Source organism: Micropterus salmoides, unplaced genomic scaffold (assembly GCF_014851395.1).
Source record: "Micropterus salmoides isolate LMB-PRFRI ecotype aquatic unplaced genomic scaffold, ASM1485139v1 Ms_hic_scaffold_4, whole genome shotgun sequence".
NCBI classification, from domain to species: Eukaryota; Metazoa; Chordata; class Actinopteri; order Centrarchiformes; family Centrarchidae; genus Micropterus; species Micropterus salmoides.
This window is the reverse complement of record NW_024043372.1, coordinates 31,062,148-31,080,014: the sequence shown is the minus strand read 5'-3', so window position 1 is coordinate 31,080,014 and position 17,867 is coordinate 31,062,148. Positions and strand designations below refer to the sequence as shown.

General features: G+C 41.7%; 1 protein-coding gene across 1 annotated transcript; it reads right to left on the bottom strand.

Annotated features, from left to right (window-relative positions):
- Positions 1–5,575: 5,575 nt before the first annotated feature.
- Positions 5,576–17,337, bottom strand: taf4a (TAF4A RNA polymerase II, TATA box binding protein (TBP)-associated factor). The gene is made up of 16 exons (XM_038695517.1): positions 16,795–17,337; positions 15,573–16,478; positions 15,061–15,194; positions 14,614–14,733; positions 13,254–13,343; positions 12,934–13,056; positions 12,618–12,707; positions 12,295–12,507; positions 11,876–12,017; positions 11,677–11,779; positions 10,869–11,038; positions 10,650–10,780; positions 10,336–10,461; positions 9,366–9,422; positions 9,146–9,268; positions 5,576–6,861 (listed from the first exon to the last, which is right to left on the bottom strand). Exons 2-16 carry the CDS (start codon positions 16,327–16,329, stop codon positions 6,697–6,699), a joined length of 2,544 nt encoding a protein of 847 aa, XP_038551445.1. The 5' UTR covers positions 16,330–16,478; positions 16,795–17,337; the 3' UTR covers positions 5,576–6,696.
- Between the last annotated feature and the right edge of the window lie 530 nt (positions 17,338–17,867).

Below are 17,867 nucleotides of genomic sequence, written 5' to 3'. Positions count from 1 at the left end.
GACCACCACACATATGTAACAGAATTAGTCTTGTAATGATGATATTAAAGTAACACGACAGGGAGGAACGACAACCTCTCTGGGCATGTGCCCAATCTAAGATGATTAGTCGCAGCTTGATGACTCTGTTCTTATGTGTGTGCCCTTTGTATATAAACTCCTTTGTTCATCACAAGAGCAAAATCTACCTATGTTTCATGGCAAATAGCCTCTTTTCATACGTAATTAAATATTGTCTTTCTGAATCTTAAACAGTGCTTCAAGGTGAGGTGACTTTCTTGGCCTAAAGTGGTCTCATGGTTATTTATATTCATTTTTGTTGTTATTTTGTCTTTTGACAATTTTTAGCCATGCTATCGCCGTTGCTCTATGGATGCCAATCTCAGTCTGTTGATCCACTTTTGTCCAGATGGAAATATTTCAAAAACATATCAAATGGATTGCTATTCAATTTTGACATTTGTGTTGATCCTTTGACTGTTCCACTTGCACCACCATGGGGTTAAAGGTTTTTCTTTTAGTGTCACATTGTAGCAACTTTATATATCATATATACTCATATATCATTTGGTACAGACACTTATAGTGCCAATAAAAACATCCGGAGTGGAAACCCTGAAAATTTGGGGGGAAAGTCAGAAAAAAAAGTTACAATAGTGTGTTTGGTTGGTGTTTCGATCAAAAAAAAATCAAGATAAAGAAAATCCCACACAGTGCAATGGAAGACAGATTTGGCGAATAAAGGTTTTCTTCCTCTGATGAAGAGCAGTGCGCTAGTCTCATCGAGTAGTTATTCAAATTATTTATTTATATTGGCCTAACTGTTTTTTAAAAATGGGCCAACAATCGGCCCATAAAGCATAGGCCTACACTGACATTGGGTTGGCCCAATCACATCTCTTACAGCACCCACTCCCTCCCCCTCTGCTTAAGCGGTGTGGAGGGCCAAAAATAATAATAATTCGCCAAATGTGCGAAAATAACCAATATATAAATATAAGCTAAAAAAAATAATAAGCTACTGGTTACTGCATTACATTCTATTATATTTTTATATTCTGAATTGTCACCTGCCACCTAAATTTTGTCCTTCCCTTTATAAAAATAAAGACATTTCCACCATAAATATGTGCAGAAAATGTCTCCAGAATGCAGGAAATTCAGTGTTTAATGCTCAAAATTTTCAAATATTTCATCACTAAATAACTCTTAACTGAATTCAGATTAATGAAGCTATTTTATCATTGAGGTGAAAAGGTTAAAATGACTTTAGGTTGATCTACAGGAGAAATATACCTGACAGCCTTACAGCATTATATTACACTATATTCTTCTTATTTTGAACTGTCGCCTGAGACATTTCCTCAATAAATTGGTGAAAAGAAAATCACCAGAATGCAGATAATTAGGAGGAGGACCCCCAAAACCCCCCAATTATCAGTGTTGATTGTTATCAATAGTAATTATAATATATATATATATATATTTACTGTTGCTTTATAGACATACTTTGGGTAGGTAGCAATGGGGGGGCTAAAACATGAAAGACTTCTGGGATGGGCTAAGCCCCCAATGTTTCAAGAGCCTGGAAACGCCCCTGTGTCTGCCACAGGGTGCTACTTTTTACCATGTGTAATAAGGACTAAACTGAGCATGTGCAGAGTGAATCAGGTGATTCATAACTTGTTGGTGATTGTAGAAATTAATAAACCAGCGGCTGCGTTGGTTTGACTGCGCCTGAACGCTCCGCTACGAAGGTGTGTTTGCGCTACTGGGAGAGATAACTTCCTGTTATTTCTCACAATATAAAGCCATTTGTGCTTGAAGTGTTCCAGTATTCACCGGTTTACATTTTATGCTTTGGCGTACCGGCACATTGACTCTCCTATGCGCTCTCCAAATCAGGTTTTCTGGGCTCTACGTGACGCTCACCTGTTCCCGATCTCGCCTGCCTGCTAATGTCCGCAGGGAGATCGGGAGCCTTTCATGCAGCCGCATGCATCAAGCTCGTCAAAATCACTTTTTCGCGAACCAACCAATCACAGCCTGGAGGAGGCACTACAGCAAACCACCAAGTAGAATTTGTCTTGCACAATAATTGAATGACTGAAAACAACCCACAAAAATGAAACTGCTGTTTTGTCCAACTGGAATTAATATTAGGCTACTAATGGTAAACTATAGTAACCTATAGCCTACTGAAATTATAATGAATACACAAACATTAGCACTAATCAAACCTTAACCACAGTGGTGTAGGCTAATATTAGAGAGAGGTTTTATTAGTGAAACAGCTTAATCTCAACTAATAAACTATCTGTAAGCAAATTATCCAAATCAAGTGTAACCTGTAAATATATTATTATACTAACATTATACTTTACTTTTGTACCTTTATACCTCCAGGTTGTGGATATATTTTGTTTATCAAATGGTCAGAAATTACTAGAAAATGCATATATTTTGGTCATAAGGTAACTCATTGCCTTTTCTGTAGGCGTAGCGGCCATGCTTATTGTCGTGCAAAGTCACCCCCCAAAGTCCCATCCTGAGCCAGGAAAAACCCTTAGGTGTTACAAAGATCCCATATCCCCTACTGTAGTATGTAAGTATTTGGAGGGGTTTGTTTTTTTGCCCACTGACTGTGTGATACAAGACTGTGTGTTGGTATACAAACAGTTAACAGCTCTTGTATGATCACTACTATGAGTCCAGTCTCTTTTTTGAAACATTATGTTCTGTAATCCCTCCTCATATGCCTCACAGTGGTTTGGTCTGCTGCCTAATCTTTTCAGCCTTTATTCTTTAAAATCTCCCACAGGGATATGTTTGCAATGTCCCAATCAACAGTGACATGAAATGTCTGCCCTTGCCATTTCCTCTACATGGCTTTTGTTTACAATTTCTTGACCATTTCAGTTTTATGCCACTGTGAACAACCAAGTTGGAAAATTGAAACAATGCATCATCCTCGCAATGGTTCGATTAGGAACCAGACGTCATTATTTGAGCAAGTTGAGTCTTGAGGATCATAGTAAGATCAGTATACAGCACAGGACTGACCAAATAAAAAAACAGTGGATTAAAATGTAAAAAGCATTTTTGATTTTCACATCAGCCTGTGTCATGTTTAGTCTGGCACCAGCCTGTTTGTTCCTGTGTGTTCATGTCACATATTTCTCTGTATGAACCACAGGTGTGTGCACTCAACACATTTTGGTGCCTGTCCTGCCTCATATAGGAAATTACTTTGTAAATGGAGATGTTCCTCTCCTGTGGGCTGGCACTGCCTGCTGCTTGACCTGATTCAGCTCCATTAAAGAGGCCAACAGGCTATTAACCCCCGCATCAATACCTCACAGGTTCAGCCACGCTTACAAACCCATTTCAGTGGCGGCCATAAACACTGGTCTTATTATAGTATCTCCAGGCCAAAGCAGATTGCCCCGGTCGACCCCCAGACGAAAGTCCAAGAGTCCTAAAGTCAGCATTAACCTAGGTGGACCGAGGGCAGATCCCACAAGAAATGGACTTGTGAGGAAGTGTAACCAAATGAACTTTTGTTGCATGTTATATTTCAGAGTCTGATTCCTCAGGAAAGGCTAAAAATCATTTTCTTTCATTTCAGGATAAAAGGGGTTATAGGCTACTGGATTTGTGCATCTTAATGGATCATAAAGTGCAGTGACTGGATCACAGTGTGCCACATCAGTTCATCCAAATCACATTCTCATGTCCCTCCTAGGAGAGAGTTTTATTCATAAGCTCAAAGCTTAATCAACAATATGCAAGGAGGCGTTGAAAAGGATAAAATTAATTAACTGACTAGTATTGCATTTGTCTCACAGCGTGAATATGGTGGGATTACGAAGGGAATTTCAAATTCATTGGTTTGCAAAGTAATGTCAATGAAAAAAATATCACAACCTTCTGATTCATCTAGCCATAGGGGTCTTACCTTAATAAAGATTTTCATAACCATCCGTTTCATGTAAGTAATGGGGGCTGGGGGAGCTTTCATCAGCCTCTAACCATCATTAAAACTGAGCCCCTCTGTGAGCGTAAACAAGCAAGGAATTTTAGACTGGAGACTTATCATAAAAGTGCAAGAGGAACACCCTGCTGAGAAGCACTATCAGAGCAGTCAAATCCCATCTTGGAATCAGACAAAAGCACCCATAGCTAAGTGCTGATGAACAGTCACAGGCATGAGCGTGTCTGCACACACAAATAAACTTCAACTTTAGATATGGTTTGTTATATAATCTCACCATGGTGTGAAAGCAAAAATGACAGCACTGAATGCAACAAATTAATAACAGCCCCCTAAATGTCTTGGAAGGAATCAGTGATGCTACTTCTTTCTCCTTCCCTCTGGCAGGCTCAGGGTGTTTACCCAACACCCTCAGGTGCAGTGACTGAGACGTCGCTAGGCAACCGCACCATCCCTGTTGTTGCTCTGCCTCTGGCACTCAAGTGGGAGCTTATGTGGACTTAACTCTGAAAGAGCACCAGTGTTGAGGAGTGGAAGGGGGATTACCAGGAAAAAATATTGGATTGGGCTGAAGCACAGGGGGTGAGGCCTTACCTGAATCGCCACCAGACACCATGATAGACTGTCAGGCCACGCTGGTTCTGTACTCACAACTGAAAGTCTGCCTTGTCTTTCTCACAGCAACACAATGCTGTGATATTATTTAACAATCAGATTGTTTCCCGCTCTCTTTTTTTTTTGCTGTGTTATGCAAAATGGAAGCACCGGACATGTTGGCCTAGCAGTCTGTATTGTAGGTGTCGAGTGCAGCAAAACGCAAACATGTGAACAATAAAGTCAGCCAGATGTAATGTAAGGTAACATTAACTATAAAGAAGCTGACGCTATGGCTTCAGTCCATCTCAGCTACAACAGAATCCTCTAATTTGGTAAAATGAGCTATTGCCACCTAGTGGCTCCAGATGTACTTTCATTATGGAAAATGAAATTGGGGCTCATCACCACTGATAGCTCCAAATATACACTTATTGTTTCTCTTTGGTCGGCGCAGATACGAAAGCTGCTCCCAATCATTGCAACATCAGGCTACTGTCCCAGTGGCAGAATGGACTAATTATTTCCAGCCCATGGTTGTGGTGAATGTTAGCAGCTGATGTTGCAGCTGTTACCACCGTGTGTTGGGCTGATAACTGAGACGGACTCATACAAGACAGCCCAACAAAGAACAGCACAGACTGGTAGCAGACTGTGTGTGAGTGTGTTTTTCAGTCTAAGTTGAGAGCTGTGTGTTACGCTCCTGGGAGTTGCCCTCAATAGACGCCTATATAAACCCAGGGGACACACCCGCATTGTGTACAACATGTGGCTTTACAGATGTTAGAGGATTAAGTGGAACGATCTGTGAACAGGTAGCGTAAAAATGGAATTAAAGGTGTTCAGCTCTTTCATGTACAATGCCTCAATACCCCCAGTACCACATGCAGCACACATCTATATGTTCTAATAATGCAATGCTGCCCCCTAGTGCAACACAATAAAATACAAAAAAAACTGTTGATGACAGATGCCAAACCAAACGAGTTACTGTAAAATCATTTATTCCAACTTTTCAATAGAGAAAATGTTTCTTTATGTAGTATGGGTAAATTCTCAATTCTATACAAAACTGCGTGTAAAACTTTAGGTGTAACATGTACAAATATACAGGAAGAAACTCCAGTTTCTTAAGTTGGAGGACACTGTCAGTAACTATTAAAAGAGTAAAAATATGTGTGTTGGTGGCAGCTACAAAAATAGAAATCAGTTTCCGGTAGATGTATGTTTGGTAGAGCAATACAGGTTAAAAGCCTTCTGTTTAAGTTTTAGAAACCAATACATGTCAAACAAATTTTTTATCAGATAAAAAAACAAACACCTCTCTTCACACACTGAAAACTATACCCCCCCAAAAAATGCCAAAACTGATTTTAAAAAGTAGCCTATGAATGTAAATTTTGTTTTGAATTTAAGAAACAACTGAGGTGTCACATTAAATAAATAACTAAACATTAATTTAAGCTTGAGTTTAGTAAATAAATATGCTGGGGGGGAAAGTCAAATAAAGTAATGGAGATGACAGATACAGAGCGAGCTACTGCATCATGAGTTACAGAAGGGTTAATTGCTTTGGGGTAGCTATATGGCTTATTCATCGTTAGGAAGGCAACTCAGTAGGTTACACAGTTTGGAGTTCAAACTAATTCAGTTGACAAAACAAAAAAATCATTATTCAATAAAATTAGTTGGTGTAAAACAAATGTGGTGATTTCCATTTCTTTAAAGTCTAACGCACACACATATAATCAGACAATAAACTACTGTGGACAGTGCATAATTGTACAATAACTCATTTGTTCATACAAAAACCATTCCTCATAAAACATGTCATTCATTTTTGCACGTTCTTGAAAAAGAAGTTCAGGGAAAATTAGTCCATGACTGCTCTATAAGAAAACAGGCATTAGAGGAGAGAGGTGGAGAGGCCATCCGATATGGCTACCACTGCATTTCAGGTTATCATGTGCATATGAAAGACCTTGAAATGTGCCAAGTCGCTGAGCTCCTCCTCTTCATTCATAAGAGTCTCTTATGCTCTCTCTATGGTGGGAGCGGTTGGCCTCTCCACGCACTTCACTCCCCTCCTCTCCTCTCTGACATCAAGCCTATTTGAGAAAGCCCTTGTAGAGGAAATGGGAGCGACTGGTAAATCTCTCGTTCTCCAAGCAGAAGAGCAGGTCCCTGAGATTGACACGTGTGACGCGCTGCCGTGTGAGCCTGGAGCCTGACGAACCAGCACCACCAGACAGAGAGGGACCTGTTCCTGATCCCTGCAAGATGAGGAGACAGGTGGGAGGGAGACAGAAAGGGTGAGAGGGCGGACTGGTTATGTGATACCCGAAGAGGAGTGGGAGAAGTATTATGATATTTTACTTAAGTAAAAGTACCAATATAGCAAGGTAGAAGTATTCCACTACAAGTTAAAAAGTCATTCAAAATCCCACTTAAAAGTATAATTTCTGTATTTTTAAACCTGGGCCCATTTTTCACACTGATCACAGCATAACAGCAAGTCAGTCAGGGATATCAATCTGTCCAGTTAAGAAGCATTAGCGATTGTGAATCATTGTCACTTGTTTTGGTGCAAATAAAAGTGACAACATGTGCACTGAAGAGGCAACCGCAAGACAACCCCCAAAAAAGCGAATGGTTTTTCCAGGTGGTGGCCACAGACCACCATTCAGGTTGCACAGGTAGTCCAGCTCCTCCAGGATGGCACATCCATAGGTGCCGTCGCAAGAAGGTTTGCTGTGTCTCCCAGCACAGTCTCAAGAGCATGGAGGAGATAGCAGGAGACGGACTGTAACACCAGAAGAACTGGACAGAGCTGGAAAAGGGTGATAGAAGGGCATCAACCCAGCAGCAGGACCGCTATCTTTGTGCAAGGAGGAACAGGAGGAGCACTGCCAGAGCCCTACAAAATGACCTCCAGCAGGCTTCTGGTGTGCATGTTACTGGCCAAACTGTCAGAAACAGACTACATCCTTTCCACCTCGTATAAGACTGAGACTGCCAGTGGCAAAAAAAAAAAAACACCTTTTGTGGACGTAATTTTGACAGGCGTAAATGCCTCAAAGGAAAACGTTGCAGCCACTGCAGCAGGTTCATGGCTGAAGCCATTTTTGTACCTAATAGTCCGTTATGGCCACAGAGCTGTGTGTTTTGTTGTTTTCTTTGAACTGCTCTCTCCTGTGTTACTCCAGGCTGACCCTTCAGCAGTTTAGTCTGTGTGTTGGAAGTAAGTGCACGCCAGTGGGTCATTTGGGAGCTTCCACAATGTATGTGCAACTGTTAGATTAAGAGATGTGATCAACATTAAACCAAAAGCAGTCTACTCCTCCCTGCTAGAGGGTGTCTGTTAGAGTAACTTCTATATGCTTATGGAAGCAGCTTCTCCTTCTGTGTTAACGGAAAACTAGTTTTAAGTTTCCATTCTTCTGACCATAATTTGTAAGTATTCAATTTCTGTTTAGTTGTAACAAAAGCCCAGTGGTTTAAGATTTCCCTTATGTTCTTTCTCCCCAGGTAATACTTTTTAATGTGTTACTCCCGACAGCCCCTGAACATTGGACCCCTGGAAGTTGGCGTACAGTATTATTAGCTAAAGGAGATTTCGACTGTGGCGGCGGATTCAGACACTGCGATCTGATTATAATCATTTTTTCTTTCTAAATAACTGTATATATATTGTGTAATTTTATGTTACCTATTTGTGTGTAGCTTGACGGGACTAGAAACTTTCATTTTGTTGACTTCACAATCCTGAACAGCATTAAGCAGTTGAGAAAACTAATGGATGCATGTGAACTGTTTATTAGCAATATGTGTTAAAACCTTTTAGAGCGAGAGAAAACATTTGTTTTTTTATATGGCAATTCTTGTCAGCAACAATTAAAGAATCCAGGGCCATTCATTGTAGCAAATGTTTATACACTTATTCCACAGAACAGGCTCTGCTATTGTGGATCACTAAGGGAATTAAAAGCCTAGAGCAAACTGAGGTTTGTGGTCAAATGAGAAATCAATTAACTCAACCAATAACAGTGATGCGTAGCAGGTAGAGCCAAGTGTAACCAACATCTGCAGCATTGGCAGTAATGGTTTGTCACATTGTCTCATGAATGTGATTAGTGACTTGTTTGAATTTGATTTGTTTGGGTGCTCTGCCACATCTAACGAGCTGCTTCATAACATAATTTTCTCCAGGTATGTGAACAGACCAGATGACAGACAGCAGGTTACTCTCGGGGTGTGAGTCACAGCTCATCCCAAATCAACTTTGTCTGACTGATCCAATCCAAGAAGAACTGACTAACTATTAGCGCCAACATTAGCTATTTCTGTAACCACTATAGTATACTGACAAAGAAAGAAGATTTTTAACTGTCACCGGCATTTTCACTTTATAACTTTGGTGTCTTTTGTTGAAGTGTGAGTCCATTTTGTCTCGCCAAGTAAGTAATGTAAAGAGATGTTCCCTGCAGAGTGAAAATGGCAAAGGCTTTATCACAGTTAAATAACACTATATGAAGAGGATGCTGCGATTAGTGTTACCTCAGCTGCAGCAGACGAGGATGGAGAGTCCAGAATCTTCCTCTTCTTCCTCGGACCAATAGCTGCCAAGGCCGTCAGGTTAGCCTCCCTCTGTCTCATCTGAGCCAGCTCCTGCTGCTGCATCTGGACAACGCAGACATACCAACATGGAAATTAAGCACACAGTGCATAAACGTACAGAAACAGAGACTAGTTGACAGCACTCCTCCTCTCATCCTACCTCTTTTGCCTTCTGTTTCAGACGCAGCTGCTCCGGGTCCTCTTGCCGAGCTCGAGACTGCAAGGCCAGAAGCAACACACATTAATGATGTTGTCAGAAGAAAAAGGAAAGCCCGGGTTGCGCAGGGCTAGGGATACTGTGTTGTTTATTAAATTAATTTAAGTCCATTCTGCATGAATATCTGCTATCACATGGAAAACTACACCAACTACTTGTTTTGGCTAAGCCTCAAGTCCCCCGAATATCCCTCAATATTTACATTACGAGTTAAACAATATTCATACAGCACAACCGTTCTTTTGAGATGCCCAGGTGATTTATTAAATCCATGTATCATTTTATTCCAAATGTCACATACCTACTAGAAATAAATTCATCTCCATAGTACATTTGTTAGAAGCGGTTTGTTTTACATCCTAACAGGTATCCCGAGGGTGAGTCAAAATCAATTGCAGGCAACCTTTTGTTGAACTTTATAGAATATAATGTACCTCTGGAGAAGAGAATAGCTGAGGGATACTGAACTACTAAATATAGGCCAAATAAATCAGCATGTATTACACACCTGCTTCTATTAATCCATGAACCTAGACTTCATTTAAACATTAAAAAGTAACAGATTGCTTTGAAGTAACTTCAAATGCTTGAAATTGATGAAAGTCTGTTTAAACCTAGAATAACTTCAATGACATGTCTGCTGAATGTAATATCTCAAGGCAAGAAAGTGCATGTTTTCATGGTTTCTTAAGTTTTTTAATTTCATATAAAGAATATTTAATCCAGGTATTTATTACAGAAAGGCATTCATTTGTGAAAACATCAAGACCTCTCTATTTATTTTATTACTCTATTTGACACCAGGTATCTGACTCTTACTTACTCCTCAACACAAAGCTACCACATTCCCTTTTAATACAATTACAATATCACCAGTAGCTTTCAGATATACAATTTTGATGTCTGTCAGTACCTTAGCTGCCTTTAGGAGGATCTCTCTCTCCTGCTCCTCCTTCCTTTGTTTCTCTAACTGGTCCAGCTGCTCAAAGAACTTGAGCTGAGCACGAACATCACTGCTCTGCTCATAATTGTCATCCTCCTGCCAACAGACAAAAGTGTTACAATGCTATCCCAGAAAAAAACAAAAGACTACAGGAAAGAAATGATTGCACATGCATGTGGACTCGGAGCATCTGTCAACTCGATGCTAAAAACAGCTTTGTAAATACAGTAAAATGTTGTAGCGCTAATGTGTTTCGTCTCTTTATAATGCTGCTGTAAACAAACCTTGAAATTGACATTTTTCTGCTGAGCAACTTGGGAAACTTTTTCCAGTAGGTTCTGGAGCCGCTGCTGAGTAGCGTGGGAGACATAGGTCACCACCTCCGCGCCCAGGTCTGTCACGCCATACTTCCTACCTGGAGGAGAGAAACAGCAAAACACCTTGGGACTTCAGGGGGTGGCGGGACAGATGTTGGATTGTCAGTGATGTTGTAGGTGTCTCACCGATCTCCAGCATTCTCCTCTGTAGCATGGCACAGGAGAGAAAAGCCTCGTCCTTACAGGAATGTGTCACCGCTCCCACTAGTCCAGAATTGGTTGCTAGGATATTAGCACTTTCCTCTGATAGGTTCACTCCGGCCATGGAGGCCACGTCGTTGATGTCGTCATCATCTCTATAAATGTAAATTCAGTAAGGCAAACCCAAATCACTAGACAAATATCCATGAATCCAGATGTGTCGCACACAGGGCTGGGAAATTATTTTTCTATTAAGACATTTATTTTGTTGAAGAAAAACTCTAACTCTAACTCAGATTTGTTAAATGATCCACTGTTTGGCAAGGTTTTGTCACGTTCTGACCATAAAGATTTGTTTTAAACCACAATTAACCATCTGGTTTCCTCAGCTTTCACTCAGGATCAAAAATCAGCCTTTAAACTCAAAAGAAATAGTGACTTTACATTTGTCATGATAATTATAGATATCAAATGATGTGAATTTCTTTATCGTAATAACATTTTTGGCCATGTCGCCCAGCCCTGGTCTCACGGAGGTGTGGCAAAAATAGCACTGAAACTTGGAGAAATCACTGAACTGTTCATTTCATTTGCCCAGCTACATATTGTTTTGTAGCACTTTAACAGTATTCTGACAATTAAATTAAATTCTATAATATAATGACATTTTTATTTTGCTGGGAGAGTTACAAAAGTTCCCAAAACTTAACTGAGTGATGCTATTACTAAAACCTGTGTGATTAAACAACATTTGTGGTAAAACTGATTTGAACTCTGTTTTCTTTGTTCTTACTTGAAAGTGCCACCCGCCTCCTTCAGCTTGTTCTTTTGAGCCGGGGTCAAGGCTGCAGCATAGACTTGTCTAGAAACAGGTGGAACCTCCGGCCTCACAGATACTGTCAGAGACACAAAATCTCAATAAATACTACAGCTCACACAAAGAACGACACATGTATGCACAGACAGAGGTGTTATTAGATTGACTTTCTCACCTGGTTGCAGCTCTTTAAGATGGACCTGTTGCTGTCCCACCATGATGCGGCCAGGGGCCTGATTCCTGAGAGTCACCATAGGGGTCGTCGGTAAGGCTACCTGAGGTCTCAAGATTGCTCTCTGCTGCTGAGGCTGGAGAACCTGCACGTTTCAAATGTAGATTAACTATTACCTTTACTTTATTATGCAATTTCAGGGAGTGGGAATATTTCAGATGCCACTCAAGGAGTGTCTAGGTAGCTGAATGGTTAAAGCCGGTTTGATTCTAGCTGGGGACCTTTGCTGCATGACGGGCACATCACTCATTCCCCCATTTCCTGTCTGCCTCTTCACTGTCCGATAGAGGAGAAAAATGCCCCCAAATAAAAACAAATAAATAAATGCCACTCAAAGTTGAGTGGAGGTGACATCAGTTTACCAGTGTGGGTGTCTGTCCTGGTTTGCTAATGCCTGGCTGGAGCTGCGGCCTGCTGACTGGGGCAGTGAGGTGCGGGACCGGGCTGCCCAGGACCACTGTTGTGGGGGTGGTTGAGGTGGAGGAGACTGGACTTGAGGCCGGCTGAGGGAGCAGACTCTGCTGGATGAAGGCCTCTGCATCTGGGGTGAGCTGCCTCAAGGGTGGGAGGCTTTTCTACAGGAGACAAACATCACAGAAATGCGCCGTTTGCTGGGATCCAAAAAAATCGTGACCAAAATTATCTTTGATTAATGAAAATGACGATAGAATACAAGCGTTCTTACCTTGAGGAAAGGCACAAGGTAAGGTTGAGGTGAAGACTTGAGCTCTTTGTACAATGTACTGGTGAATTCCTCAGCTTCCAGTTTGCCCTCCTAATGCAATATGTAGGCATAAAGAGCTGGGAGTGAAAGCTGTCACAATTGCAGATACAGATGATACTTCTCTTGGCTAAAGGTTTTCCACTTTTAAAGGCCAGCTGGGATTTTTTTTTTTTTTTACTTCAAATGATTGTATTTTAGAGCATTCATTTGTTAATAACCTTATCACATCTACAGTTACCAGGTTCATGTGTATCTCCTGTATGTAGGGCTCACTCACCAGCAGCTCCTTGACCAGCTCTCTCACGCTGGCTGCAGTCTCTGTTGACTGCTTTCCAGAGGATGCCAGCTTGATCAATGTAGACAGGAAGTTCTTACATTTCTTCACGTTCTCCAATGTCTCCTGCCAAAAACACAGAACATTAGGATTATGAATTAAGTTGCATTTGTGAATATCCATGTTATACATGGCAGCTTGCTTTTATTATATTGTAATTGACTACTAAAGTACATAATTGCAGTGTCAAACTCTACAGTACAGTGCAACAATACATGCTGACAACCAGCTCTATCTGATCCATTGGGCTTAGCACAACTCACTTTGCTCATTGTTACTGAGGTAACTGTGGTCCCAGCTGCTTGGCTGATGGTCCTGGGGGTCATTCCTGTTACTGTAGCCCCAACTGAGCTCTAGGAAGACAGACATCGCCATCCTGACATGTTATTTCAGTTGTTAACCACATTTCAGAAGCCACTTTCGGAGATTGTGGGTTTCAGAGCCGTTTCAAAGTTGATCAACCAGCTGGATGCACAGCTTCAGGTTCATAAGAGGAAACAGGTGCGCTTCTCATGAACTGAATTTCAGCTGGGTGCTCGTCCTCAAACAAGAACTTCAATGTGTTCGTTGTAAGCCATTAGGAAATAAGTCAGCAATCCCATGGTATGACTCATTTTGTGATTGTTTCATTTATAACTGGCAAATCTGCTGATGGGTTTTGGCTTGTGTGACATAAACCTTTAACAGGTTGTTAGAGGAAGAGGTCCACATAAGCAAGAGTTCCTAAAGACATGCCCGGCCACTTCTGTCTGATCACTACCTGCTCTTGTCAGCCCCATCCATGTTAGCTAGATAAAGTCCTACATAGAAAGAAGTCAGACTCATCAAAGTTATAGCTATAAATTCCATCTGAACACTTGACAACTAAACCTGAATATTTTGTTCATTTCTTTTAGCAAACTTAAACAAATAACAGCACAGAAAATGTAGAAGTTTCAGAACTACACTTTTTCTTCAAATTTGGTAATGAACTGACAAGCAGATAATAAAGAAAAATGCTTCATGGTTTTAACAGAAATACTGTGTTTAATTATTATACCCTCCTCCATCAAAAGCCGATGTGCTGTTCTATGTGCATCTTGAAAAACTACATTTCAGCAAGTACACACTTTTTTTCACAATAACAAATCTACGTGTAACTTGGTTTCTCATCCATTTTGCACCTCATAAGATCACATGAAATGTTCTGTTATCTGCTGAGACCCTTGGCTGCTAGCATACAGAATATTTATTTAAAAATACATATAACTCCTTCAAGTCAAGGTCTCAACTCTACTACAGTAAATCTAGGAAACACGGTTCAGGATTACCAAATAAACCCTGGCAACTGAAAAACATTTACTCACACTACGCACACAATAACACATCATATGGAGACTGAGAGTTTGCTTCCTTTTCATTGTGGAAAAATGCACTCATAAAAACCTTCTAGTGTCACTTTCACACAAAACTAGTAGTATTATGGCACACTATAATGTAATATAATGCTGACCCAATTTCAAACAGTGAATGAGTATCACTGTGTATCATCCTTCAATCTGCAACTTGTACAAATAGCAAACACAAAACACTGTGCTACAAGCCAAATAAACATAATTATGTGACGAAAGCAGGTAGGGTTACCTGAAGGATAGGAGGTCTGTGAAGAGCGGTGGTGGCAGCGAGTGATGTCGGGGCTGGACAGCCCTGACGGATGATGGTGCTGGGAGCGACTTGTCTGCTGATGATGGTGTTTCCTGGAGCCTGAGAGAAGGCACATAGTGTGACATGATGTGTGACACCCAGTTTCATTCTTCAACTAGAAACTACATGGATTACATTTTAATACATATATATCTATGTGTATGTTATAATTTGGCATAAATTAAGACTAGTAATACAACACAATAACATACAAGCACACTCCTTTCCATCAACCTGCTGTAAAAATTAGCTATAATTTCTTTAATATTCTACTCAACAGGTTCTTCCCTGACCTGTAGGAAGGAAGGTAAGCTAAACATTGGCACAAAAGTGAAACATGATGGTTTATTAATATAAAGCTCTTCCTAGGGCAGACCGCCATCTTACCTGGCCAGGAGGCACGTTTGTTGGTGTAGCAGTCCGAGGTGGCATGCCTCCCTGTGCCTGGGCCTGCATCTGGGCCAGAGCCTGCTGAGGAATCATCAGCAGCTGTCCACTCTCACTGCGTACAAGCACCATCCCTGAGCCAAGTCAGGAAAATAAGGGACAACTTGAATATAATTATACTAGCACATCTATAGGAAGAAGTAGTGTCAAAAGCAATGCACTTCCAATAAGAGAAACAGGGCACTGTTAAATGATCAGCTGTTATTCTCACCATCAATCATAACAGTGGTTTAGAGTTATTTAAAGAATCGGGTGTGCTATTTAACACTGAGTCTTAGAGGACAGATGTGTAATATACTGTGTTGGATCAAAATTCAATAATATAATCATTGAATATTTCTTTTAATAATCATTGAGCAGAGGCAAATGAAAATGAAACCACTCTGGTGAGTCAGAAAAGTGTGGAAATAAATGCCAGTGCATGCACAGTAAAAAGTTCTGACTTGACTCACCCGGGGGGAGCTGGATGTTATGTATACTGGGCTGTCCCGGGGAGGTCTGTGAGAGCCTTGGGGCCAACATCTGAGGCGTCAGGGCTCGGATCCCGGCTGGACCGGCTGCTCCCGTTGCCGTAATCCGGGGAGCGCTGACGGCGCCGGGAGTGACAGCAGACTGCGGAGCCGTCTGTATTATTGTTGTGGGTGGCTCTGCCTTGATTATGTGCGAACCTGCGCTGGACGGCTGGCTATTGTTTACATGCGTGGGCTGTACGACGATACTAGTCTGACCTGTATTGGCAGCAACAGCAGGGCTCGCATTATTGTTCCCATTCAAAGTTGCACCCGACCCCGCGGTTTGCATAGGCGGCCTGACGAGAGTCACAGTAGGTCCGGCTGTCTGGCTGACAGGCTGAGCTGAAGCGACAACACTCTGCGAGATCATGAGAGGCGTCTGAATTACACTGTTTGACGAGGGGGGCATTATCGCACTGGCTAGCCCTTTTGACATCACTGTTCCGCTGTTGGCTGCTGTGACAGATACCGCCGTGCTGCTGCTGTCACCAGTACCGCTCGTCACTGTCGTCCCCCCGAGAGCGGCAGCGCTTCCTGAATTGTGAAAGTTCATAGTTTGGCTCCCATTGAAAGTCTGCACCGAGTGTGAGCCTAGTTTCCCCTGTTGAATAGGGAGAGAAGTTACACCGCTACTAACAGCAAGTGGTTTGCCAGGGTCTTGTCCCGTGGAGTCCGTGCTGGCCGTAGATACATCCATAGTTGAACCATGGGGACCTCGTTTTGATGAGACCCCCTGCACTTCAACTTGTTCAGAAGGAGCACGAACAATCTTGAACGTGATGGGGCAAGACTCTGGCACATCTACTGTTTTTCTCTGTCAGCTCCGGCGTTCGCTTCCCGTGTATGCTCGGGGAGACAAAGAGGAAAACAACATTTAGTTACAGCGTACCTGCTTCAGCAATCGTCTTGACCAAGTCCCAGCTGGACATTAGCTCGCGCTACCCCCTTCTCCCGGAACTATAGCCATGTGATTACCGGCTGCCTCGTGCCTACCCCAGTGGTTGTTGTGACACAAGAACGACGGTTGTGACTCTACAGACTGTACAGGATGGCAAACTACCGCTTTATTCACCTCTGTGTGTAAAAAACGCTCATCCAGTTGGCCGGGGCTACCCGCCATCTTCACGCTACTGCGAGTGTGTGAGAAGTGTGAGGTACTTACCAAGTGACGTGCGCGTGCGCACACCAACGGAACGTCTCCGTTCAGGCATCTCTGCGAGCTGTGGTTGGCTGTCCCACATTGTCAAAGGCGGTACCAATGGCTTCAGCTCAGCTGTCATTGCTGGGGATGCGTGAGACGAAACAACATCGCACCGGAGACGAAGTGTTTGCATCAAATGTTGTGTCGTCGCCGGCGTGTTTATGTTTTCACGATATCTATTCCGGTTTAGAATCGCGCCGTGTGACTCCTGGTAGAATAATAACGGGCTTTACAACGAGCTAACAAACCAAATTTCAGACTTTAATGACTCTCGATGCGCTGTGCAAGATGGCTGCAATGCTTTGGCCAGCAAGTGAAGTTGCTGTTGTAAAAAGTCGTTTGAGGGCGCCCCACCCTCCTTTCAGAAAGGAAATATTGTACTGTGCTGTCAGCAGTCATTGGAGTTAGTGTGGTTGAACTCCCACGTGCACTGACTTTTAGATAAAAGCATAGTGCAAACAAAGTGTGTTTGTTTTTCCTTACATTTATATATTAAATATAACTGCTACATCCAAATGTAGCCTACTGTGTGCCATGTATTCAACTTACAAATGTACAGTAGCCTACACATTATATATATATATATGTGTGTGTGTCTGTGTGTGTGTGTGTGTGTGTGCTATGAGCAGTTAGAACTTATTAATCTATATCAGTATCCGGAAAATCAGGTCATAAAATATTAAAGGATATAACAATGTAATAATTTAATATATATTAGATGTAGCTACCATTGAATGATGACTTGATTATCTTGAATAGTAAACCTACAATATAGGCTAGTTTAAAATAGTAAGATAGTTATTTTTTTCTTTTGGATCAAATTCACTCCATAGCCTACTCCATTTCAGAAGGTTAAGTGCGACAGGAAAATCCTGATTAAAGTACTAAAAATTGTAGGCCTAAACCACTTCTGTGGTCTCTCTCTCCTCAGTTTGCTTCCACTAGCCTGGCCTGCAGTGTGTTTGTAATTGTAATAAGCTTACCATAGTCCAGTTTTACCAATGCTGCAGACTGAGAGACTTTCCTTTCTCGCG

What these genes read in the sequence shown, in the direction of transcription:
- taf4a (XM_038695517.1), bottom strand. Translation starts at nt 16,329, where the DNA reads ATGGATGTATCTACGGCCAGCACGGACTCCACGGGACAAGACCCTGGC. An exon ending in TAACATCCAGCTCCCCCCGG is followed by an intron (nt 15,195 to 15,572) that starts GTGAGTCAAGTC and finishes GACTTGGCTCAG; the next exon opens with GGATGGTGCTTGTACGCAGT. An exon ending in ACAGACCTCCTATCCTTCAG is followed by an intron (nt 13,344 to 14,613) that starts GTAACCCTACCT and finishes CTGTCTTCCTAG; the next exon opens with AGCTCAGTTGGGGCTACAGT.